The sequence below is a fragment of the Drosophila gunungcola genome, unplaced genomic scaffold (assembly GCF_025200985.1).
Source record: "Drosophila gunungcola strain Sukarami unplaced genomic scaffold, Dgunungcola_SK_2 000059F, whole genome shotgun sequence".
Taxonomy (NCBI): Eukaryota; Metazoa; Arthropoda; class Insecta; order Diptera; family Drosophilidae; genus Drosophila; species Drosophila gunungcola.
Window position 1 is genome coordinate 272,412 of NW_026453222.1, and position 27,461 is coordinate 299,872.

General features: G+C 34.5%; 1 protein-coding gene across 1 annotated transcript; it reads right to left on the reverse strand.

Moving 5' to 3' along the window:
- Positions 1-1,909: 1,909 nt before the first annotated feature.
- On the reverse strand, positions 1,910-12,665 carry LOC128264155 (protein gustavus). Its single transcript, XM_052999518.1, is given in 5 exon segments — positions 1,910-2,788; positions 11,165-11,239; positions 11,242-11,364; positions 11,367-12,052; positions 12,389-12,665. Coding segments are annotated over 5 exon segments (1,044 nt in total). The 5' UTR covers positions 12,409-12,665; the 3' UTR covers positions 1,910-2,648.
- Positions 12,666-27,461: the final 14,796 nt, after the last annotated feature.

Here is a 27,461-nt window from a genome sequence, read left to right on the forward strand (position 1 = left end):
TCGTGCTCTTATTTTGCACTTCGTTTAGTCGATCATTTTTATATGAAAATACCCAACTTTCATTTAAAAAGCACTTCACAAAGTGATACATTTGCAATATTGTGCAATATTTCACCACGGACAAGCATTTAATGAAGGACATTTTACATCCATTTTACGAAAAGATAGAATCTTTTTTAAAGCTGATGGTGCAACAATTACTAAATCTTCTTGGCCTTGTAATGGCATAAATCTGTATATATCTATACCCTTTCAGAGGGTATTATAATTTCAGTCAGAAGTTTGCAACGCAGTGAAGGAGACATTTCCAACCCTATAAAGTATATATATTTTTGATCAGCATCACTAAGAGAGAGTCGATCTAGCCATGTCCGTCTGTCCGTCCGTTTCTACGCAAACTAGTCCCTCAGTTTTAAAGCTATCTGCATGAAACTTTCCCAAAAGTTGTCTTTCTATTGTTAGTAGTATATAAGTCGGAACAAGCCGGATCGGACGACCATAGCATATAGCTCCTATAGGAACAATCGAAAAAATAAATGAAAAAAAAATTATCACTTTGCTGTTTTTAATTTTTTTTTTAGTTCTTCGACATGAAGTAATGGTTAAATTTCATTAAAATCGGACGACTAAATCAATCGAAAAAATAAATACAATAAAATTATTACTTTTCTGTTCTGTTTCTTCGACATATAGGAATGGTTAATTTCATCAAAATCGGACGACTATCATATAGCTCCCATTGATCCAGTAAAAAAAAAATAATTTTTTTAAATGTAACTTTTCTATCTTGTAATTTTTTTTAAATTCTTTTAGAAGTTTAATAATTTGACAAATTAGAATTACGCTTTTAATTTTATTAAAATCTGAAAACGATATCATATAGCTGCCATAGGAACTATCGAATATTTAAGCTGCAAATCATCATAGCTTCAATGTTTTTAAACATATACGCATAATAATCATAATTTTAATGTTTTCAAGCTTTTGCAATAGCTGCAAGGGTATATGAACTTCGGCTTGCCGATGTTTGCTTCCTTTCTTGTTTTCTATTGTTATTAAAGAAAGAGAAAAATACATGGTTGGCAAAAATCCTCGAGGGTTCCGACTGGAAATAAAGCTACATTTCCTGTGCAATGTTAAATGGGTCTCAGATAAGATCAAGAGTCGGAACTGTGTGCTCTGGGTTTTTCAAGATATCCAGGGATGACTCATGATCGTAGTAATGAAGTACTCTTTTATTGTTATTGTTGGCGTTCTGCCAAAGCTTATGATAAAAAATTTTGTGACGATTATTATTAACTTTAACAAAAAATTAACTTTAGCTGATTTAATTAGTTTCGTTATCGACACAAAGCTGCACAATAAAATACTTGTAACTAAAAAATTGTAAAGCAGCGTACCAAATTAGAAACTAATTAAGTAAATATAACTTCATTTTTTGTTAAAGTAAATAGTTATCGTCACAAAATTTGATATCAAAAGTTTTTGGAGTCTTAGGTGCGATAGTCACATTGTTCATACCTCGTCAAACGGTGTGTTTGCTTGATCTTTAATAATCATTATTTTTTGAGTTTTATTTATTTTTTATCAACAATAATAATTATCCCTATGTTTTATAAATATACTCAAAAAATATGATTTCCATTGAAGAAAGAAGTAAAAATTGATATGTAATCATTACCAAATAATTTTTATTATAAAATTAATGATTACGGTTCCCAGATTTTTATAATTAAAATAGTGCGTATAAAAATGTGTTATTTAATTTAAAAAAATTTTTTTAATTATACTTTTTGTAATTTTGTTTGTTTGAAGTCGTGAGGTATTTTTTTTTTTAATGGATTGCACATTGCACAGGAATGACTCTTTTCAACTAAAAACACCCGTCGTAGAAAGTTAGGCCCTCAAATTGTTTCAATTACTTTAGTAATTTTTATTAAATGTGAGTTTTTTTATTTACCTTACAAAACAATCTAAATGCATTAAATATTACCTTGCCTTTTATACAAATTCTCTTAATATAAAACATACATTTGAATTTGGATTTTTAAAGCGTTTATTAATAGTGTGTTAAGGAAATTAAATTGGAGGCTTCTTAGCACGAAGCGAGCCACATTATATTGCAACTACGAAGTTATCATTTTCAGGTTTTCTGGTCGCATATTTCGGAATGCAAATGAATATAAGCGTTTTAGTCAATTATATTCAACTTATTTAAGGCATTTTTCCAAAACTATATGAAACAAAAATTTAATTCTAAAAACTTTCGAGAGTTTACATGATGACTCGCGATTAGGCTTTTTTAACAAAAACTGCAATTTTTACTGTTTGATTTTATTTGTTACAAATATATTTTTTCTTATATAATTTTTAAAATAATATTACATGAAGAAACATTCTCCAATTTATTGCAAAATGAGATGTCATACTGTATACATACTATTATTATTCATGCTTCTTAATATACAATAAACCTTTATAGCTAAATTAAAGTATTATTAAGAATTGTATACCTATGCTTTTCCAGTTAGAGGTCAGACAAACTAACATTGATCTAAGACTATTATAAGCTAACGCAATTAGTTTTTACTGCTTTCATCACATGCAGCAAAAATCTAAATTGGTATACTTTTTACTTAATAAAAATATTATCTACGGTTTTTATACAATAAATATGTTTTCATCGAAAGAGGAAGTTGAAGTTGTTGTATACGGTCCTCCAAGTTCTCGCGGCCAATTTTCTGTCGAATAGTTCTTCGGCAAAGATCCATTAGGGGCAAGGGTTCGGCTTAAAAGATACAAAAAAAACTTGTTAATATTACGTTTTTAATTTTAAAATACGAAGTTAATTTGGAAGACGACAGCTACAACACGACGGATTGAAAAATATTGAAAACCAAACAAGTACACTGTAGTTGAGTAAATTATATTATGGGTTATGGGTTATTTCCTTTGATATGAAATGGTTTGTTGTTCGTTCATAGATATATATTTTTTACTAGGATTGTATGAAAATCCTTTCTATCCAAATTTAATTTAAGGGGAAGAATGGTGAATTCGTGTAAAAACAAACTAAATTTTTTTATTTTTTGTATTTGACGAGTCTATTCTATTCTATTACTATGGATAAAAAGAAGGAAAGCAAACTTCGGCAAGCCGAAGTTCATATACCCTTGCAGCTATTGCATTAATTAAATACTTTTGAAAACATTTAAATTATGATTTACTTGAGTATGTGCTAAAAAAAACCATTGAAACTATGATGATTTGCAGCTCAATTATTAGATAGTTATTTTATATATTTTTATTATTTCTATGGGAGCTATATGCTATAGACGTCCGATTTTGAAAAAATTTATACCATAATTCTGAAATAATTAAACATTGCTATATGTCGAAGAACTAAACAAAAAATTAAAAAACAGAAAAGTTATAATTTTTTTTCATTTATTTTTCCGATTGTTCCTATGGGAGCTATATGCTACAGTCGTCCGATTTTGATGAAATTAAAACCGTAATTCTGAAATATTAATCCATTACTATATCTCGAAGAACTAAACAAAAAATTAAAAAACAGCACAGTTATAATTTTTTTTCATTTATTTTTCCGATTGTTCCTATGGGAGCTATATGCTATAGTCGTCCGATTTTGATGAAATTTAAAGCGTAAATCGGAAATATTTTACCATTATTATATGTCGAAGAACTAAACAAAAAATTAAAAAACAGCAAAGTTATAATTTTTTTTCATTTATTTTTCCGATTGTTCCTATGGGAGCTATATGCTATAGTCGTCCGATCCGGCTCGATTCCGACTTATATACTACCTGCAATAGAAAGACAACTTTTGGGAAAGTTTCATGCAGATAGCTTTAAAACTGAGAGACTAGTTTGCATATAAACGGACGGACAGACGGAAGGACAGACGGACATGGCTAGATCGACTCTACTAGTGATGCTGATCAAGAATATATATACTTTATAGGGTCGGAAACGTCTCCTTCACTGCGTTGCAAACTTCTGACTGAAATTATAATACCCTCTGCAAGGGTATAAAAATATCGAACAAAGAGTTTGTGTGAAATTTTGTGTTTCAAACGAAATTTTTTGTGCCAAAACGTTGGAAATGTTGAAAAACACATTTGGTAATTTAACCATGTCGAAAACTCAAGTTTACGATTGGTATAAATCGTTCAAAGAGGGGCAAAAAAAAGGACGGCCTTCGACCTCTTCAACCAAGAAATGAACTTGTCTCATGAGATCACTCGTCATATTTTGGTTGATGTTTTGGGTATGCGGAAAGTCGCAGCGCGATTGGTGCCAAAAGATCTGAATTTTGTCCCAAAAGTGAATCGCAGTAGTTGCAGTTTTTTAAGGAAAATTCAACAAATATCATCGAACAACCACCGTATTCTCCAGATATGGCCCCGAGTGACTTTTTCTTTTTTCCAAAACTAAAATAACCACTTCGTGGAAACCGTTTTGAGAGCATTGAAGACATCAAAACTAATTCGCAACGAGAACTGAAGACCATTCCGGAATATAGCTTTAAAAAGTGCTTCGATGATTGGATTGTTCGTTGGAAGAAGTGTATTGCCTCAGAAGGGGCCAATTTTGAAGGGGATATAATACATTTAGATGATTGATAAGTTGTTTATGTTTTATTTCAAATTTCCGGGTACTTTTTGACAGAATGTAGACCTCCTATTCAGACAAAAGAGAATGTCATGGCCAATTTATATATTCGGGAATGTAGAAAGTCCCCACCAAATTAACTAGTTAATTTTAACTAAGGTCTTCGGGAAACTTTGAAAATGGCAAATGTCCGCATTGCAGACAAAGTCATACCCTAATTAACACTGAGGCTCCAGTCGTGCTCTTATTTAGCACTTCGTTTAGTCGATCATTTTTATATGAAAATACCCAACTTTCTTTCAAAAAGCACTTCACAAAGTGATACGTTTGCAATATTGTGCAATATTTCACCACGGACAAGCATTTTACGAAAAGATAGAATCTTTTTTAAAGCTGATGGTGCAACAATTACTTAGTTTTCTTGGCCTTGTAATGGCATAAATCTGTATATATATATATACGCTTTCAGAGGGTATTATAATTTTAGTCAGAAGTTTGCAACGCAGTGAAGGAAACATTTCCAACCCTATAAAGTATATATATTTTTGATCAGCATCACTAGGAGAGTCGATCCGTCTGTTTCTACGCAAACTAGTCTCTCAGTTTTAAAGCTATCTGCATGAAACTTTCCCAAAAGTTGTCTTTCTATTGCAGCTAGTATATAAGTCGGAACAAGCCGGATCGGACGACTATAGCATATAGCTCCCATAGGAACAATCGGAAAAATAAATGAAAAAAAATTATCACTTTGCTGTTTTTAATTTTTTTGTTAGTTCTTCGACATGAAGTAATGGCTAAATATTTCAGAATAACGGTTTAAATTTCATCAAAATCGGACGACTAAATCATAAAGCTCCCATAGAAACAATCGGAAAAATAAATACAAAAAAATTATAACTTTTCTGTTTTTTAATTTTTTTTTTTTAAGTTTTTCGACATATAGGAATGGTTAAATATTTCAAAATTACGGTTTAAATTTCATCAAAATCGGACGACTATATCAAACTTCGGCGTGCCGAAGTTCATATACCCTTGCAGCTATTTCAAAAACTAAATACTCTTGAAAACGTTAAAATTATGATTTACTTGCGTGTGTGTTTAAAAACATTGAAGCTATGATGATTTTCAGCTTAGTCATTCGATAGTTCCTATGCCAGCTATACGATTGTTCCTATGGAAGCTAAATGCTATAGTCGTCCGATTTTGATAAAATTTAAACCGTAACTCTGAAATATTTAACCAATACTATATCTCGAAGCACTAAAAAAAAAATTAAAAAACACCCAAGCTATAATTTTTTATTTTTATGATTGTTCCTATGGGAGCTATATGCTATAGTCGTCCGATTTTGATGAAATTTAAAACGTAATTCTGAAATATTTAACCATTAATATGTGTCGAAGAACTAAAAAAAAAATTTAAAAATAGAAAAGTTATAATTTTTTTAAATTTATTTTTCCGTTTGTTCCTATGGGAGCTATATGCTATAGTCGTCCGATCCGGCTCGTTCCGACTTATATACTGCCTGCAATAGAAAGACAACTTTTGGGAAAGTTTCATGCATATAGCTTTAAAACTGAGAGACTAGTTTGCGTAGAAACAGACGGATCGACTCTCCTAGTGATGCTGATCAAGAATATATATACTTTATAGGGTCGGAGATGTCTCCTTCACTGCGTTGCAAACTTCTGACTGAAATTATAATACCCTCTGCAAGGGTATAATAAATAAAATTTTTTTAGAATATTCTGTTAAAGTTTTATAAAGAAATATTAAAAAGTACGGCAATGTCAGCAATTGCTCTGGAGCGGTTCGGACTAAATTTATACTTACTAAAATTTTACAGAAAGAAAAGCATAATAATATTGTAAAGTCGCTTGGTTTAAATGAAATATTGTAAAAAACAATCTAACTTGAGAAGTTTACAAGTTATATCGTTCTATTTGCACATCTCTAAGCGATTGTATTTTCTTATTTCTCCTTTCTTGCTCTGATGTCTTACTCAATAAAAATTGTTTGTTGTGTGCGCACGTAAATTCGGCGTTCTTGCATGTGTTTTGTATCGGCTAAATTTCAACATTGAGAAAAATAATGATTATTTATGAGCAAAATCAATAAAAAAAACAAAAAATTAAGATTGTTCTTTTATTACTATAAACTTATAATGATTACGGACCCTGCTTAAAACACTTCGTAGAGAGTAGCCCATCAACGCAAGTTATTTGAACTGATTAGAGTAATAACCTTATTCCATTGCCGCATTAAAGGACTTTTTAAATGTGCCTGATTCCATTGGCGATCTGGGTTTGTTTACTTTTAAATTTTGGCAAATCCAAAAGAAATTAATTTTAAATAATGAAAATGAGTGAGTTTACTCAACTCTTAAATGCTCAGCAGGACATCCAAAATGCGACTGAGGCATTTGCCAGCTTGGACGACAAGGAAGGAAGCTGATGGTGTTGTTTGACGGGTTTGCGATGGGCAAGGATCCCCGCATATGTGGGAGTTATTTCCTGCCAGAGATCCAGCAGTAATGCATTGTAGTACTGCGAGCAGAATTTGCAGCGTGCGCTCTTGTTCTCAGTCATTTTTATACAAAATAGATTTTATACAAAATAGATTCGAAAGAAACCAAAAATTGCGCCAACCTTGCCTATACACGAACAAAATATCGTTAAACATCCGTATTTTTTGGTATTTTTTTTTTTAGAACGTTCGGGGCGAATGATTTTTTATCGCATTTATTTATCGCATTTATGTATTGCATTTATTTTAAATGCGGCATTAAGCCTAATGGGATTCCCTCTGTAAATAAATGCGCATTAGGCTAAATGCCAATGAAATCCGGATATATAATTGTTCCGTTTGGTAGAGCATGTTCGACGTAATATATTGGAAGTAAAAATATTGTTTAAAAGCTAAAAGAAATGGCGCTCACCTTGATATTAAAAAAGTCGTTACGACAAAAGGCACTGCCAAAACATTGGTAAACATTTTTTTTTCTTATAACGTAAAAATTTGCAAACATTTTTTTTACATAATTATATATATACTGTTTCACTTCGATGTATACGAAAATACAAGGTCATTAAAACCAACAACAATTTCAAAAGGGGAATTACACGCCTAATACTTGACATGGCTAGAGCGACTCTCCTAGTGATGCTGATGAGATGTCTCCTTCACTGCGTTGCAAACTTCTGACTGAAATAATAATACCCTCTGTAAGGGTATATATATTCTTGATCAGAATCACTAGGAGAGTCGATCTAGCCATATCCGTCTGTCCGTCCGTTTCTACGTAAACTAGTCTCTCAGTTTTAAAGCTATCTGCATGAAACTTTCCCAAAAGTTGTCTTTCTATTGCCGGATCGGACGACTATAGCATACAGCTCCCATAGGAACAATCGGAAAAATAAGTTTAAAAAAATTATAACTTTTCTATTTTCTATTTTAGTTCTTCGACACATAGTAATGGTTAAATATTTCAGAATAACGATTTAAATATATAGCTCCCATAGGAACAATCATAAAAATAAATTTAAAAAAAATTATAACTTTGGTGTTTTTTAATTTTTTTTAGTGCTTCGAGATATAGTAATGGTTAAATATAGCATAAAGCTCCCATAGGAACAATCATAAAAATAAATTTAAAAAAATTATAACTTTGGTTTTTTTAAATTTTTTTTAGTGCTTCGAGATATAGTATTGGTTAAATATTTCAGAATTACGGTTTAAATTTCATCAAAATCGGACGACTATATCATTTAGCTCCCATAGGAACAATCATATAGCTGGCATAGGAACTATCGAATAATTAAGCTTAAAATCATCATAGCTTCAATGTTTTTAAACATACACGCAAGTAAATCATAATTTTAACGTTTTCAAGAGTATTTAGTTTTTGAAATAGCTGCAAGGGTATATGAACTTCGGCACGCCGAAGTTTGCTTCCTTTCTTGTTTTAATTTGATTTAAATCGGACGAATATGTCATATAGCTCCCATGGGAACAATCGGGGTTCAAATGTTTTGAGTCAAAACAAAACAATCGACAAATTGAGCTTTAAATCATTATTGCTTCAATGTTATTTAACGTGTAGGAATAAATATCGATTTTTTTTTTTTTTTAAAGCTGCAAGGGTATATAAATTTCAGCTAGTTGAAGTATGCTTCCGTTCTTGTCTGGTACTGGACTAGAACCCAAGAACGTCAGCACCATGACCAGGAGTTGTTCCCAAATGACTTGTACATTAAAAAAACGAAGAAAACAGTTCTGTCCTCCGATCAAAAATAATTATGTTTATAATAACCTTGCTTGATTCCAATACGAATTTTTCATAATCATTTAAATAAGCAATTGTAAAACCTCTAGAACACCTTCTTCTAATCTTGGGTGCTGGAAATAAGACCCCCAAGAAATAAGCCCCCAAAACATAAAACGAAATAAGGCCCCAAAGTTGGAGGTTTATTTCATAATGGAATTAAACCCCAAACCTTGTTTAAGATCACATGCAGTTAAGAAAGTTAACTGTTCTTCAGTTACTTATTATGGCTCTGTAAAATAAGTCCCCAAAGCAATAAGTCCCAAAAAAAAACGAAATAAGGCCACAACAATTTGTACAGGAAACAATGACAATGATATTGAATGGAATTTGGGGTTTATTTCCTATTTAAAGAAAAATCTTTATATTTTGTGATTTGCATCCCGTGAAGTGTACGTGTCCATAATGATGGAGTGTGAAAAATTTATGGATTACGCCGAACTCGCCATTAGTTTTATGTAAAGGGACAGAAAATGCTAAACAAAAACAAGTCGACCTACAAGATATAATAAAATTAGAACAATACCTACCTTGCTAGAGTAATCTTGGCAAAATAAGACGAGGCCACCAACATATCACTAGCCAAACTTTTCTAACTTCGCCTCAAAGTCCTCTGCAAGTAATTGAGGCATTTAACTTAGAATCTGTGTGGATAACTCAAATCCACTAAAAAAAAATCTTTTTGTATATTTTCATCTTTAAAAATAATAAATGAAGTAAAAGAGAATATACCAACGCCGAACAGAAGATATGTAATGGACGGAACATTTAAAATAGTTTCCAAAGGTTGCTCTAAGCAGCTTCTTATTATTTATATTCAGCACTTTGACAAGGTAATTACTTTGAAAATTATAATTGAAAAAATTGATTTAAAATTAGTTCCTTATTGCAAGGAACTTGTTGAAAGTTTCATACAAGTATTTATTTCAAATTAAAATAAATTTAAGTACTTTGTACCAAGGACCGTAAATGATTTTTTTTTTCAAATAAAACAAGAGAGGAAGCAAACTTCGAAAAGCCGAAGTTTATATACCCTTGCAGCTATTGTAAAAATTAAATATTCTTGAAAACACTTAAAATTCTATTTTTAAGCGTTTATGTTAAAAACATTGATGATTTTCAGCTCAATTATTTGATCGTTCCTATGGCAGCTATATGATACCGTTTTCCGATTTGAATTAACTTAAAATCGTAAATCTGAACTTTCAAACTAATACTATTTCCTAAAGAATTTTTTTTTAAATATATAAATAGAAAAGTTACATTTTTTAAAAATTTATTTATTATAATATTTATATTTATTATGAAATAGCAGTTATCATTTTCTTTTCTGATTGTTCCTTTGGGAGCTATATGCTATAGTCGTCCGATCCGGCTCGTTACTACTTATGTACTACCTGCAACAGGAAGATTTGGAGATGTCTCCATCAGTGCGTTGCAAACTTCTGACTGAAATTGTAATGCCCTCTGCAAGGGTATAAAATTCAGACACTTGTAATGGGCCTAGAAATGCATGGTATATACCAAAATCATTATTTTTGTCCAATATTTTTGTTTATCCTTGTACAGTAATCCCAAAGTACTCTTGAGGATTTTTAATTGTTTTCTGCACTGAAATTAATTCAATTATTTGTATTATTTCGATCAAAATAAAACTCAATTGTATTTCACCGACATTGTTGAAAAACGTTTCAAAAAAATTTGTTTGCTTAATAGTTACGGCAACGTTAAAAATTGCAAAGTCTGCGGTAATGTGCAGACGAAAATGGCGCTAGTCCTATCTAATTATGTATACAAAAATTCGAGGTCACTAAAAACAACAAAAATTAAAGAACATTATAACATACGTCTAATCTTGTGTCACCCCTGTTTTTGAAATTAGAAGAATCAGATTTCGGTAGGGGATATGGGCATCCAACGCTATCCTTCTTCATGCGCTTTAAGCATGCTTCGAAGAACAGCCCAGACCACAATCAATGTATACAGTTCAAGCACGCAAACACATATTTCAAACTACTAATGATTGAACTGCACTGTAATTTTTTAATTTGACACTTTGACTTGTCAAGCGTTAAGAGAAATCAAGCGATTTAATATTACTCAATTTCCGCGGAACTAAGTATAACTGCATTTTGTTAAAAACTGAATATGCACATACATTTATTTTAATAAGTTGCTGTAGTATAATTAATAAAATATACTCACGATCTAATCCACCAATGTAACGCATGGTTATTTCACAGTGACCCCATACCGCCGAAACAACTGGATACAATTTTTTCCTCTCAGCCCTTTGAAGGCAATACCAAGATACTGCTGATCAACAATGAAGCTTAGTGTTCCTTCGTCCATATCTAATGCTACTAAGAACTTGTCTGGAACTAAAAAAGCTTCGTCGTTTTTAATATGGCTGGATATGTCAAACCAGCGCAGTTTTTTGAGTCATGATACAATTTATTTCTTCCTAAGTCCCAGCCCCAACTTTGTTCAGTTGATCCGACTAAACTTTGATACCCAACTGAATGTAACGGCGCATCTGAAGTGGATACGCCGACAACAGCGTGTGTACCTCTTTGCCTTGTTGGCCAATAAATTTCCCAAATATGCAATCCCTTTGTGAGTCCGACCTTTCCGCGAATACAATCAGTACTTTGAGCGACTGGGTGTCTATGAAATGTCAACTTGTCGTCCTCTTTTACAAAAATGTTTAACGACCTATCTTCGGAGTTCCAGGAATGCTTCAGTTGTAGTTCTCGAGACGCTGGCGGCATATCAAGCAAAATATCGATGCGCGCTGGTTTAACAAAATCAGCTTGTAACTCTCTTGGTATTATTGGTTTAAAGGTAGACTGTGAATCATTACGACTAACTGTTTTGACTCCACCACTAATTTTTTGACCCATGTTCATGCCACGGCAGCTTCTAGATCGTCTTTGGTCGATTGCAACTTTGTAGGATAATCGAAGACGTTCGAACTCCCTGGGTTCCAATCTTGACAACACAACTCTTGGGGAAAGTGTGGATATAGATGAAACACTTTGAGGACGTCGCCTTTCACTGGACCTAATAGAAGGTGTCCGACCACCCTTATACCTGAAAAGAAACCATATTGTAAGATTTTAATTTTAAACGAAGTTCATATTTTGAATTTGACAGGTATAGAAAGCTTAAATATGTACATATAAATATACATACATATCTACAATGTACATACACAAGTGGTTTGTGTGCACGTTTATATTTAACCATGCATGTATGTATGTAAGACATTAATTTTGAAGGTATGTACATATGTACAAGTAGGTTCTACATAATGTATACAGATATGTTAATATTAAGAAAAACAAATTGAAGGCTTTACTTAACTTCAATTAGAAATAATAGGAAATACGAAATGTTTAAACTGAGTTTCATTTCTAGAAAGTTTACCTTTTTTTTCCAAATTCCATTTATAGAGCAGTAAATTAAAAATTGTACAAAATGGCGTCTCCGACGAATAGCCAAATATTTCCTTAAGTTAGTAGTAAAACAATGTTGTTCATTATTCACGTTATAATAAAGCTAGCACACAAATTTATTTCAAAACAATAACCAACTCGTTTTAATGTGATTATAGAAAATTATTTTTCCAAAAAAAAAAACGGCGTCTTCCGATCATAAAATACGATTACAAACCCTACCACAAGACTCATACAAGCTGCACACAGGGACACAGGGTGTTTACAATCAAATAAATCAACTCTTAAGGCCAAGTACACGTTACGATTTTGAATTAATAATGTTCAATGGTTTTAAAATAAACATGTTAAGTGTCCAAGTTCCATTAAATTATTTGTGTATTTGTGTAATTTTATTAATTTTTGGTCTTTAAGTAAACAATTGTTCAAACAAATTTAATTTAACCAAAGTCTACTACAGCAGGTTTTAGGACCAATTAATTTGTTTGAGATTATGTATTCCAGTTAACTAATAAAATTGTGCCAAGATTAAGTTAAAATGAAATTGGTACGCGCGGTCTTTCTTTTTTTTTTTCAAATAAAAAGGCCCGAGCTTTTCCCTCAAAAGGCACGGGCTTTTCCGTTGGGGGCCTGATTTTTTTTTAAATGTCGAAAATGATGCAAATACCATTCTTTTTGGCAAAAAACTGTTTTGCCTATATCTTGAAATGAAAAATTTTGTAAAAACACATGTTATATGTAATCTTATACATTTTTATACCCCTGCAGAGGGTATTAAAATTTCAGAAAGAATTTTGCAACGAAGAGGAGACATTTGTGACCCTATACAGTATTAATATTCCAAATCAGCACCACTAGAAGAGTCGATTTACAAATTTCCGTCTGTCCGTCCGTTTCTTCGCAAACTAGTCTATCAGTTTTAAGGCTATCTGCACGAAAATTTTCCAAAAGTATGGTTTTCCATTGTCAATTGGAAGGAGCCGCATTTGACGGTTATACCAAATAGCTCCCATAGGAACAATCGGAAAAATAAATGAAAAGTTGCTGTATTTTAATTTTTTTTTGTTCTTCGAGATGTAGTATTGGTTTAATATTCCAAAATGGGAGCAATCAGAACATAAAAAAAAAAATATTTAACTTAAAAAAAAAAATTATTTTGAGTTCTTTTGAACATAGTAATGGTTTAAAATTTCAGAATTACGCTTTCAATATTATTAAAATCGGAAAACGATTTCATATAGCAATATACAATTGAAACGATCGAATAATTGAGATATAATTGGTCACGGCTTCAATGTTTTTAAACATACAAGCATATAAATCGAAATGTAGATGTGTTAAGGAATATTTAATCTTGGCAATAAAAGCAAAAGTTTTCAGTTAATTTAATCGTTATCGAGAAAAACGCCAAGTAACCTAACTTTTAATCATTCGTTTCAAAATAAAAAACCGTTGAAACACATTTGCGTCGCAATGCATAAAATATCACACGGAAGCTTATCGTTTTATAGAAGTGTAGTTACTAAAACAAAAATAATGTACACACCATTTCAGTTGTCGCTGTTGCAAAGAAAAAAGATGTTAGACTAACAACTACAAATTATTAAAAAGAATTTGTTAACAAAAAATAGAACTTATGCCCTCTTTCCATCCGTTGGAAACGGTTGGAATTTTCAACAAAAGTGAAACTACAATTTTCACAGAGCAAATCCACCATCCAAATTCATCTGATCTGAACAGATTATAGCCCCTTAATTTATAGCCCCTTTCCACAGAGATCCATCTACGTTCATGGTTGACCTGTTGACTTTGTTTATGTTTTGACGAGCCACATATGTTCAGAAAAGCTTAAATCGGAAGGTTGATTTGCTCTGTTGAAATCGGAGTTTCACATTTGTCAAAAAATACAACCGTTTCCAACTGATGGACTGAGTGGAAGGAAGGTATTGAATAGTTATTATATACATAACCCGCAAAATAGGCAAAAGGTCAAATATAGTTTTTTCATTAACGCAAATTGTTTGACGCCTTTATTATACTGCAATATTTTAAAAAGTCTACCTCCAATTTCAACAAAATACATTATTTAATTTTTTTCAGTCATATTTCTTGAATTTATGTTTTGGGTATTCCCGAAACGACTGAATCTCTGAATTTTTGAAAATTCGTCAGAAATACACTGAAACTCGGTCAGCTGTTCCATACAAATTCAACTTGCTGAAATTTCAGCAACCTAGTGGCTGGTGAAAGTTTTAAGTATATTTATGTTGAATTTTCTGCGATTCAGAAATATATAGTCCTTTCAGGAATATACAAATTATTTTATTATTAAAATTTGATTTAGATCTTGGCAACTAAGAGGATGCCTATTGTAAATTGATCTAAAAAGCACAACAAAAAGCGGCTTAGCAATTATATTTAATCAATATCACCTCTGATAAGATTAAGCATTAAAATAGAATTCTTCGATTTACAAGTGGAGCAATATAATAGCCGGATTCCATTGGCGCATTAAAACGCATTTAGCCTAGTGCGCATTTATTTACAAAAAACCCAAAAGGCTAAAGGCCGCATTTAAAATAAATGCGATTAAAAATCATTCGCCCCGAACATTTTTAGAAAAAATACAGAAAAATACTGATTTTAAACGATATTTCGTTTGTGCCACCACAATAGCAGCTGGGTTTTTATGCAAGGATGGCGCAATATTTGATTTCTTTTAAATATAAAATCTATTTTGCGTAAAAATTCTGAAAACAATAGCAAGCGCAGAAAATCTTGCTCGCAGGTCCACAATGCATTACTTCTGCATGTCTGGCAGGAAAAAACTCCCACATATACGGGGATCCTTGCTCTTATTTAGAAACTGTGGTGCTCTCCTTTGCAAACCCGTCAAACAACACCATCAGCTCGCCTTTCTTGTCGCCGAAGTTGGCAAATGCCTCGATAGCATTAGGGATGACCTGCTGCGCACTAAAGATATCCGTAAACTTGCTCATATTCATGATTTTTAATTCATTTCGTTTTGATTTGCAACAATTCAAAAGTAAACAAACCCAGATCAGCTGTTCGTGCCAATCACATTTCGGAGTAGCCTTGGCTAAATGCTAATGCGCCAATGGAATCAGGCACATTTAAAAAGTCCACTAATGCAGCAATGGAATCAGGCTATAACTCCACTAGGGTAAATATTTTGATCCCAAGAAGACATTTTTTTTGTAACTACTCATTACGATCGATGTGTACTTGACATAAAGAAATCCAAAAGGGATGTCAATATTCTAATTAATTTAATTTAGTTGTATAAAGATCATCAAATTCTTTCGACCATCGCCTTATAAACCCAAGAACCCCTACATCCTCGTAAACAGAAGGCGTTGAATCGAATTTCAATTTTGGATCAAGAAGTAATCCTAAGTCCTTAACTGAATTTGGCATTGGCATATTATGAAAAAATTAATTTATAAACTTAGCCGTGCCCATATAATAAGTCATAACGTTACTTTAAAGTAAGTTTAGATTTAAGAGGTCAGATTGGCAACATCTCTGAAAACAATCAATATCAAACATCAATATCAAGCCGAAACCGGACAACAAATTATTATAGAATTAATAGCCTGCTTCCATTGCCGCCTTAGTGGACTTTTTAAATGTGCCTGATTCCATTGGCGCATTAGCATTAAGCTAATGCTACTCCGACATGTGAGTGGCACGAGCAGCTGATATGGGTTTGTTTACTTTTGCATTTTGGCAAATCCAAAAGAAATTAATTAAAATTAATGAACATGAGTGAGTTTACTAAACTCTGTAATGCTCAGCAGGACATCTATAATGCGTCCGAGGCATTTGCCAACTTGGACGACAAGGAAGAGAAGCTGATTGAGTTGTTATGACGGGTTTGCAATGGAGACCACCACAGTTTTCAAAAAGGGCTAGGATCCCCGTATATGTGGGAGTCATTTTATGCCAGAGATCCAGCAGTAATGAATTGTGGTACTGCGAGAAAAATTTGCAGCGTGCGCTTTAGTTTTCAGTCATTTTTATACAAAATAGAATTTATATTCAAAAGACATCAAAAATTGCGCCAACCTTGCATATAGAAAACAGCTGTTGTAGTGGTGGCACGAACAAAATATCGTTCAACATCGGTATTTTCCGGTATTTTTTCTATAAATGTTCGGGGCGAATGGTTTTTAATCGCATTTAAAAATCGCATTTATTTTAAATGCGGCATTTAGCCTAATGGGATTCCCTGTGTAAATAAATGCGCATTAGGCTAAATGCGTTTTAATGCGCCAATGGAATCAGGCTATAACAAAGCTTAACATCATCATGAAAGATTATTAATAAATTGAGTAAACAGCACAGGACCCAAACGACTTTCCTAAGCCACTTAAAATATTACATAGATCATATTGAAAACAGCTTTTTAAAAAGAGAACTATCTGAGTTCTTCCATTCAAATAACTTGAGACCCAAATTAATCGATTATTTGGAAACCCAAGTTTATCTAATTTGAATAAAATAAGAGAATGGTTCAGAGAATTTTGACCATTTGTTCCTTAAAAAACGTGGAAACTGATACTAAGAACGAAATCGGGGGTGTGTGCTTTGCACATAAAATTGGTTTAAAAATGTAAAAGAGTTTGAAATTATGAGTTGTTGATTAAACGGTGTGCGAAATGCACCAAATTAAAAAAACATAGACGTCCGATCGGGGCGCTTTTCAAAATTGAACTAAAATTAAACTAAGCCCGCAAACGGTATTGAAACAGACAGACATACGGACATTGCTATATCGACTCCCGTATTGATCCTGATCAAGAATATATATACTTTTTGGGGTCGGAAAATTCTCCTTCATTGCGTTACAAACTTATGCCCATAATTATAATACCCTCTGCAAGGGTATACAGGAAGGATAAATTTCCAAGGAACATAGCAGAAGGGACTAAAAAAACATTGTTCTTAGATTTGACACCATTCCAAAAAGATTTTGGCTTTTGTTTTGGCCCTCTTTCGACTTTTGATATGTACTGATGGTAAAGAAATTTCCGACGACTTCCGAAAGTCGATGCCGCAGCTTCGACTTTCGCTCATAACTGTGAGCAACAGCAAATCAGCAAGCAATTAAACGAAAACAAGTGACTATTGCTGCTTTTTGATTTTTGCATTAGCTTCGACTGCAACTTCTGCTTTTCTAGGAGCAGACTTAGAAGCAAAATCATATGAAATCATACTTAAGTTTTTTAAACACTGCTTCAAACTATCATGCGAAAGAACTGTTTCCCAGAAGTGATATTTCACTTCTGATAGAAAATGCAGTTCTCATTAAAAATGAATTTGAAAGAATGGTCCGCTGAAGGCGCCAAACTATAAAATATGATGAATATCGCAATTGCTAATAGGTAAATTACATTCAATTAAGGAAATATTGAAAACAAAACTAATAAATACTAAATCCAAGACCTTATGTATGTCGTTGCGTATATTATTGACTTATATTATCTCATGTGGTTGATGCTGGCAATAAGGAATGAGTATAAGGACATCTGTTCTTGTGCTCAATGTGCTTAATATAATCACTAACCGTACAACATATAGACTGGTCATTTCATACAACGCATTTGGACACAAAAAAACGGATCGCGGGAGGTCCCCCGTGCTCACAGCAGCAGGTTCATGCTTTTCGTGTGCGTTCGGGTTTTTTGCTCTCTCATTCTTATTCTCATTTTTATGCTCGCGCACTCATTGCACGAGTTCAGTCATTCAGTCGCAGAGAGGCCCTTTTTGAAGAAGGCTGCCCTGCGTTTGAATTCGTCTTTGTATGTATGCGTGATCATGCATTCTCATACACGGGAGCATGTGTGCTTTTATTTCATTTCGGCGCATTAAGAATATTTTGTCTTTTGCCACTTTTCAAACTTGGTACCCTAAGAATATGGGCGTATTTACTATGATATAAATATGAATATGATATAAATATGAATATTATATATTGTAATATATTTTTTTAATATTTCAGCATACATTTTATTTTTGTTTACAAATTTAAATAAGTGGTAGCAGTAAAATGTTTTACATATATGTATGTATTCGAATTTATAGAAATCAGTCCACTGAGATGGGAACAGGGCATATCGCAGTCGTGTCACTTGAAACACCGACTGCTCTTCAGTGGTTGGGAAAACTTCAAACTAAATCAGTTCTTGTCGATGTCTTGCGAGCGGTTGGTGCCTGCATACCCTACCGACGATTGCTTTTAAGGGGAGCGGGCTTTTAGGACACTTGTTTTAAATGTTATGTTTAGTGATCTTTGGTTAATTTATTTTTTAATGATTCGCAGTGTAATTTTAATTGTCTTTAAACAAGTAATAAATATTAAAATACTTCTTACATTTTTGTAAGACGAATTCAAGCGCAGGGCAGCCTTCTTCAAAAAGCGCCTCTCTGCGACTGAACGACTGAACTCGTGCAATGAGTGCGCGAACCCGAAACCCGAACGCACACGAAGTGCATGGACCTGCTGCTTTGAGCATGGGGGACCTCCCGCGATCCGTTTTTTTTGTGCCAAAATGCGTTGTATGAAATGACCAGTCTATATGTTGTATGGTTAGTGATATAATATAGCCTTTGTTGTTGCGAGAACAAACCCAGGAGATGAGGAAGAGGATCGCAGAAATGCCCCGCATCTGAATTGGGTGCTTCCTCACCAAATCTGCTGACTTTGACTGATTCTGGCCAGAGTTGATCGCAAAACACTGACTCATAGTGTTGCCCAGGAACTCCCAGCTTTAAATTGATTAACTTCAAAGTTAACGTATGTACATCTTTTTTAATTAATGGGTTGCAAAGTATACTGTTGGCCTTAACGCATAGCTTTTTCGCAACATATTCGCACAACGCTTCTGGTAGGGTGTTAACTGCAAGTTTGCCTTGTTCCTGAGATTTGTATATAGTATCTGGTGGGGTCAGCTGCTGGGGCGGTGCGTACCGGAACAGGTTGGTTAGCTTGCCGAGAAGTGGAAAGAGCTGGTGCTGTAGTTTTCACCAATTTTTTACGCTGACTGTCATTATTATTGTCCATAGCAGGAACGGCAAAAGCATTTACAAACTTTGATTTTAAGTCCATGTACATACTCCTTAGCTCCCTTAGCTCTCTCTTTCATTACTTCTCCAAATTTAGAGTGAGAATCATTACAAACAACACAGCCGTCACACTGCCAGAGAAGGTTCGGCATATTAACTAGTAATTCAATTTCCTCTTCGGGCAGATCAGTACACGCTGTGTGTTATGTGCGGCGTCAAACCGATGAACAACGCACCGCATCGAAGCTACGGAGCTGCTTAGCAGTAACCTGGGAATTGCATTCGTTGCAAAGAGACATAGTGAAATAACAACCGATCGCAATGAGAGGATTCAATGAATCAGGTAGTGTTGGTCGGCTTATCATTTTTTTAAGTCGAGATGGAAACCTTGGGTCAGAACTGATCCATCATTTAATAGTCCAGCAGAATTTCTGAATTCATTTTCTTATTGCCACTCGCCATGTGGCGATTACAAGTCAACGTTAAAATAATCCTTAAAAGATCGATAAATCGGCGCTGCTGCACAGGTTGTCGACGCCCAAGTGCGCGTTTAAAGTCAACAGGCTACGGTTTAAAATATCAGCCGCCTCAGGTATTTCCAAAATTTCATCGAGAGTACTCTACAACATATACGAGGTGTGCTAAAATGCTTTGACAATATAGTAATCATGGGGAAATCAGAGGAACAATTAGACCTAATACATCAAGATGTACTAGATCGCTTTGACAGAGGAGGTCTTCGTCTACAAAAAGACAAATGCCAATTTAGAGTATTGTCCGTTCAATTCTTAGGAAGTGATGAAGTGGTAAGATTAAGGCTATTACGGAAGCATGAGCCCCCAAAGATAAGAAGCAGCTGCAGGCGTTCTTACACAGCCTACTCCACTGGACTTGACAGAAGAAGCACAACATGGCTTTCTGCGAGTAAAAACTCGCTCGTGAGATCAGACAACCTATTGGTACACTACGATTTAAATTCACCAACTCACCACTAGGGACCAGCAAGAGGCCCATGGTCACGCCTGCACATAGATCACGCCTGACAATTCCAGGGAAGGAAATATTTTGACTCTTTCTCCAATTGGAAGTTGCAGTGGTTTCATCACTAAAGGCACCAGAAGCGATGGAATCGCACATGAGTTTTCCCTAAGAATTGGAGACGCCACAACCGCATTCACCTGCTGTACGCAGTTCACATCAAAGCAGGACCCCAACGGAATTCTATGATTACTCATCTGGGTGTTAAGGGCTGTAATGTAGCCGTTATGTATGTAAAAGTGACAGCTTGCTGATCTTGGCGTTAGGCCATTACTCATACTTGCGAAATACTGCGGATGAAATTTTCGATGACAGGTTGCTTTAACTTAAAAAAAAGTTTCCAGAACCTTGGAATCTGCTTTTCATAACACATGTAAAAACTGCACTGGTTCCGCTTATATCACGTTTTGGCAAGGGGTTGATCAGAAATCAGAAAAATTGTATTCGTTAGTTTCGTAGTTACGCCGACTATGTTTTCCGGGGGTAGTTTTTTTTAAAGTGAAAAATTCATTTTTTTTTTCGCTTTTTTTTTTACTTATTAGAAAAATCGTACGAGGCCAAACATAGCGGTATTTTTTGTACACAATAGGAAAAAGAAACTATTAAAATCGGACTAGTTCTTCTAAAAAAGTGTTAATCGGCGGCCAAACAAACACTACTTTCGGGAAATCGGTTTTTAAGGTAAATTACGGTGTATAACTTGATTGAAATAGGTACCTAATGGTTACCAGGAACATGCGAAAAATATTATTTCGACAAAATCCTTTCTGCAGCGTAGTCCCAGACACATATAGATTAAAATAATGAAAAAAATTGATTTTTTCAAAACTACGAAAGTAGTTTCTAAAGTCAACCGCTGCCTGTAGTGTTGTTTCCGTTGCTTCGTCAAAATTTGGAGTGTGGCCGATTTTCGTACATTGGGTCATAGGTGTTTTTTTTAATATGTTTTTATGTTGTTAGTTGAGTAAGATTTATGGTGTGTTTCACCTTGCATTAGTTTAGATTTAGTCGTTTTTCTGTGCATATACCTCCGCGCTCCAGCCTAAGCGAGCATAGCTATATACTTAGGAATACATAACCCTCTCTTCGCTGACGCTGTTGGCAGCGCAGCTGCGAAACTTAGACCTCTTTAGCTGCTAAGTCATATTGATAACACAAGAAACTCCTAAGAGCTGGAAGCGGCAACAACAGCTGCTCCAGCTAAATAAATGAAACTAAATAAAGTTAAAAATCAACATAAGACGAACTACAACTACAACGCTGTTGACAGCAGTAGCCGATGGAATCAATGGAACTCAGAGGGCGAAAACATCTACTAAAAATTAAAAATGGAGTGATTAGAGTGTGATGTGTGCAAAACGTAGTGGCTTGGTGAAAATATTAAAAGCCAGAATGGCTGAGCTACTGAAGCTGCTGAAAAGCGGAAATGAAATTAGTTGGAACACTCGGTTAACATACATGCCGAAGTTGAACACATAAAAAATTTACTTACAGAACGAAAAAACAAAATCACAGCCACACACACATCCACCTACCTCGTAATTTAAAATCTTGCCAGACCTAACCAAAATCTGCCTCCACCAGAAAAAATTGGGATTCCCAAGCTGAAGAAGACGTGTCCGAACGACTGCGAGGGACCATTGTGCTCACCCCATTACACCTGTGCAGCCAGCACCGGTGCCCCACCATAGAGGTACAGCCTATGCTACACACTAAATCCTTAAACACACAATTCTGAAAAAGCACCCAAAATGGATCTAGATGTAAAAGAAGAATTAAATACAAATATTTATATGTTGACAGTGAGATATTAAAGAAAGAACTAAATGTTTTCAACAAAAAAATTACCTTGTTTTGAATTATTATTATTGAAAATGAAATAAAAATAATTAAAAACATAAAAAAAATAAATTAAATTAAAAAAAAAATACACGGGATTCCATTATAATTACTATCGATAAGGAATCAAATTTTGAGAATAAAGTATTAGCCATAGTTAGGAACGGAGCAGAGCCTCTATTAATTTCAGATTTCGAATATAAATATATAAATAGGTACAATCTAGGGTTTTCTCCATTAATTCATTGCTCAAATACACAAAAAGCAATAGTATTGAGTACCATTCCAGGTATATAAGTAAAATCAGTCATAAACGATAATGAAATAACGGGAAGAAATATTTTAAAGATGGTTTCAAAGAAATAATATTAATATTCCATTAAATAATGGAATGGAATGAGTTATATAAGGAGTAAAATAACTTAAAAAGTGATTTTGACAAATCCTTAAAGTCGTTAGCAAAAAACAGTACAGTACAGCAAATTACAGTAAATAAACATGGTGAAATATTAGTAAAACCCTTTAACACAGCGCATATACTAATACATGACCAGAGAGACCGGATAGACAAGTCTGAAGTATCTAGGTTCTTGATCAAATTGCGATCGAACTTAATACTTATAAAGCAAAGGTACAATTTAACTATTTCTGTACCACCTATATTAAATACTCCATTGACAGTAGAAACTAGAGACGATCCAGAATTATCAGATTCGCCAGCACTTGAGCCGGTTGAGACAGATGACCCCTTCTGTACAGGTCCCGAAATAGAGGAAAAAGATATTAATAACTTCACCATTCCCGCCGTCCTTATTCAATATGAATTATCAGATCAGGACTTAACAGACTCCGATACAAACGTTAGCCTTATAAAGAAAAACCGACCACAATGGCCGATGAAAAGGCAAAGGCTAAACCTTCAAAGATTCATAACAGCCTTGAAGTTGGTTAACTTGACTAAAGGCACATTCGAAGATTTGGCTGTAGAAGTCATTAAATAAAAAATTATAGAGTCTACACTATACAAAGTACAGAATGAATTAACAATAAATTCAATCATAAAAAATTTGCAAGACACTATAGTCGGCGAAACATCCGACGTATCAAAGCCAAAATGGCGAAAACATGCCAGAAAGGCAAAACAGCAGAAAAGTTTACAATATAAATAGACAACCTACGATGGCTCCTTGAAGCTTCGTACATTGATGAAGGCCTATCGGCCGAACACGCTGACAAATTCAGCACAAAGGAAGCCATCACTACAATGGTTAAAAATTGTGAGCATGGTCGCCTAAAAACAATTTTCGAAGCAGGCAACTTTTCAACTATAGTGAGTACTGAAATGACAGGCAACGCCAACTCAATATTTTACATACAAAGAGGAAACAACTATCGTGGTAATAATTTCAGAAATAATTATCGTGGTAGGGGTAACACCTGAGGTTACTACCAAAACAATAGATACAACCAAACTAACGGTTTTAACCAAAACTATAATAACCAGATCAATAATAACAATAAAGGTTGTGTATATTATTGAGGTAATAACCATGGTGGAACAAATAAAAACACTAGAGACAACTCACATGCCCAAGTAAGAACCGTTGGGTCTCCATCGGAAAACTAAATACTTCTCTTGAGAAAGAACAGAAATATTTGGTTCGACTGTTTATGTGCATAACAAGATAGGAAACGGAAATTTGACGATAAATCGTTTAAAACTATATTTTTCGGGTACGAACCAAATGGCTTAAAGGTATGGGATATTGAAAATGAAAAATTTATGGTTGCCAGAGACGAAGTTGTAGATGAGACAAATATGGTTAACGCTAGAGCTACTAAAAGTGAAATCCTGAATGATAGTAAGGATAATAATAAGAAAATTTAATTCCTGAAGGAGAGTAAGGAATATTTCGAATAAGGTTTCCTGAATGAGAGTAGGGATAAAGTAAATGAAAATTTCCAGAATGAGAGTATGGAATATTTTGAACAAGATTTCCTGAATGAGAGTAAGAATAACGTAAATGAAAATTTCCAGAATGAGAGTATGGAACATTTTAAACTAAAGATCCTAAATGAGAGTAAGGATTACGTAAATAAAAATGTTCAAAATGAGAGCTTTGAACAAGAGATTCTAAACGAAAGTAAGGATAGCGAAAACAACAGTCTAAATAATTTTATAATAAATGCTCACACTGTTTCTTATGAAGTTCCTTATTCATTTGATGAAGTACAAAGTAGAAAAGATAAGTCATTATGGGTCGAAGCTATCAAGGTCGAACTCTCTGCTCATGAATTATATAAAACATGGACTATTGTTAAAAGGCCTGAAAATCAGAACATTGTAGATTGTAAGTGTGTATTAACTTTGAAGCATGATGAAACGGGAAATTCAATTAGATATAAAGCAAGATTAGTTGCACGCGGTCTTACACAAATATATCAAATAGACTACGTCGAAACGTTCGCTCCTGTTGCGAGAATTTCTAGTTTCCGTTTTATTTTATCGATTGCAAATCAATATAATTTTAAAGTACGTCACATGGATGTTAAAACTGCTTTTCTCAATGGTACGCTGAAGGAGGAAATATATATGAAAGTTCCTCAAGGAATTATTTGTAATCGTGAAAACGTATGCAAATTGAACAAAGCCATTTATGGGCTCAAACAAGCAGCTAGATGCTGGTTTGAAGTTTTTAAGCAGGCATTAAAAGAATGCAGATTTAATAATTCACCCGTTGATCGTTGCATATATGTTCAAGATAGAGGCGATATCAAGAAAAATATGTATTTCTTACTATATGTGGATGACTTAGTTTAAAAGTATTAAACAATTTTAAGCAATACTTAATGACAAAATTTAGAATGAAATACGTTACTTTATTGGAATGAAAATAGAAATTGGCCGAGATCAGATATCTTTAAGCCAATCTGCGTATATTAAAAAGGTTTTAAATAAGTTTAATATGGAAGACTGCAATTCTGTAAATACTCCGCTTCCGTCTAAACTAGATTGTGAAATGTTAAATGCAGACGACAAATACGATGCTCGAAATTTAATTGATAGTTTAATGTACATAATGCTTTGTACACGTCCTGATATAGCTACTGCTGTGAATATCCTAAGTAGATATACTAATAAAAATAATACAGAGCTATGGCAATGTTTAAAAAGGGTCTTAAGGTATCTTAAAGGAAACATTGATTTGAAGTTAATTTTCAAGAAAAATATAAATTACGAACACATATTTGTTGGCTATGTCGACTCAGATTGGGGTGGAAATGAAAGTGACAGAAAAAGTACATCTGGTTACCTTTTTAAAATGTTTAATTCAAATTTAATTTGTTGGAATACAAAAAGACAGAATTCTGTAGCAGCTTCATCTACTGAAGCAGAATACATGGCATTGTTTGAAGCTGTAAGATAAGCATTAGGACTTAAGTTCCTCTTAGAAAGCATTTACATTAAATTTGATAAGCCAATGAAGTTGTTTGAAGATAACCAGGGATGTAAAAGCATGGTGAGCAATCCGTCTTGTCATAAGAGAACAAAATATTGTGACGACCCACCGTCACAAATATATAAAAAATATATATAAAAAAAAACGACCCAGAACACTACGAACCCGACGTACTCGAACGACGAGACACGAGGACATCAAGTAGTGCACAACCGGCCCTTCCGAAGCGCCGACACCAAGCAGTGCACCCAGCCACCGCGCAGCGTCGACACCAAGCAGTGCACAATCAGCCCTTCCGACACCAATCAGTGCACACAGCTACCGCGCAACGTCGAACACAAGCAGTGCACTCAGCCATCACACGTCGGTAACGCCAAGCAGTTCCCCGAACCAGTGCGCAGCGCCAGCAACAAGCAGTGCAACATACGGCCCTTCCGTAGCGCCGATCCCGCACACAAAGCAGTGCGATACTCAACGAGCTGCGATGTACTAGGCCCTTCCGCAGCGTCGATATCAACAAGCAGTACCACATTCGGCCCTTCAGCAGCGTCGACGGCACTTATCAATTAGTATCACGCTCGATATAATTATAGTTAGAAAACGTAGTCTTAATCAATCGTACTATTAAAATATAACCATACTCTGTAGCGTTCGATTTGTGTTATTCTTTGGGGAAAGGGTACCTACCCCCCGATCAAAAGAGGAAATAAATTTCTGTCTAGAACCCTGGCCAAGGCGACCTATACCGCCAGGGTCAGGGTCGTTACAGTGGCGCCCGAGCAAATTGAACACAAAAAGACAGTATCCTCAAATAGAAACACCAAAGATCGTTTACCCTCTTCCTCAACACAACACAAAAAAAAAACAATGGCAGACAAGTTAACTCGAGGCTGGATAAGCAATACCAATAAAGCCCAACTGGAAGCCTATCTAATAGAATTCGAGGTCAAACCAGAAACACTGTGCGAAGACATGCGAAGACAAACAGTAAACCCACCGAAAGGCATTAGTGGGACAACCGACACAGAGGAACACATCGAGGAAAACCATAAATACCTGCAAGTGCCGAACCCGACGGAGTTTGTCGAAGGAAAACCTAAGCCCACAAGGACAGAAGGAAATAAAGTGGCCACGATGGGAGTAATACGAAGTTGGGGAGAAGAATACGACGGAACTGGAAACCCGGAAGAGTTCATTAGTTCTACTGAACAGAGGAATTAGCAGAGGCATACGGCATAGATCTAGATCATGCAGCAGGAGCAGTGGTAATACTTCTCAGAGGCTGTGCCTTGGATTGGGGGCACACCCACCCAAACCCGAAGCCGTCATGGAGCACCTTTCGGAAAGAATTCCTAGAGTATTACAGGCCAGCGGATCATGAGGAGAAAGCTATGGAAAGCATCACACATAGACACCAGGGCGAGAACGAGCCAGCGAAGGAATATGCATAAGCTAGAGCTCAGGAAAATCATGCGATTCACTACGCTCACAGAAGAAAAAAAACTGGAGTGGGTGTACCGAAACAGTCGAGTGGAGTTCAAGCGATATGCTAAGCGTGGAGAATGCCAAACCATAGCGGAATACCTCCGACTAGCCGAGGAATTCGAGGCACTACAA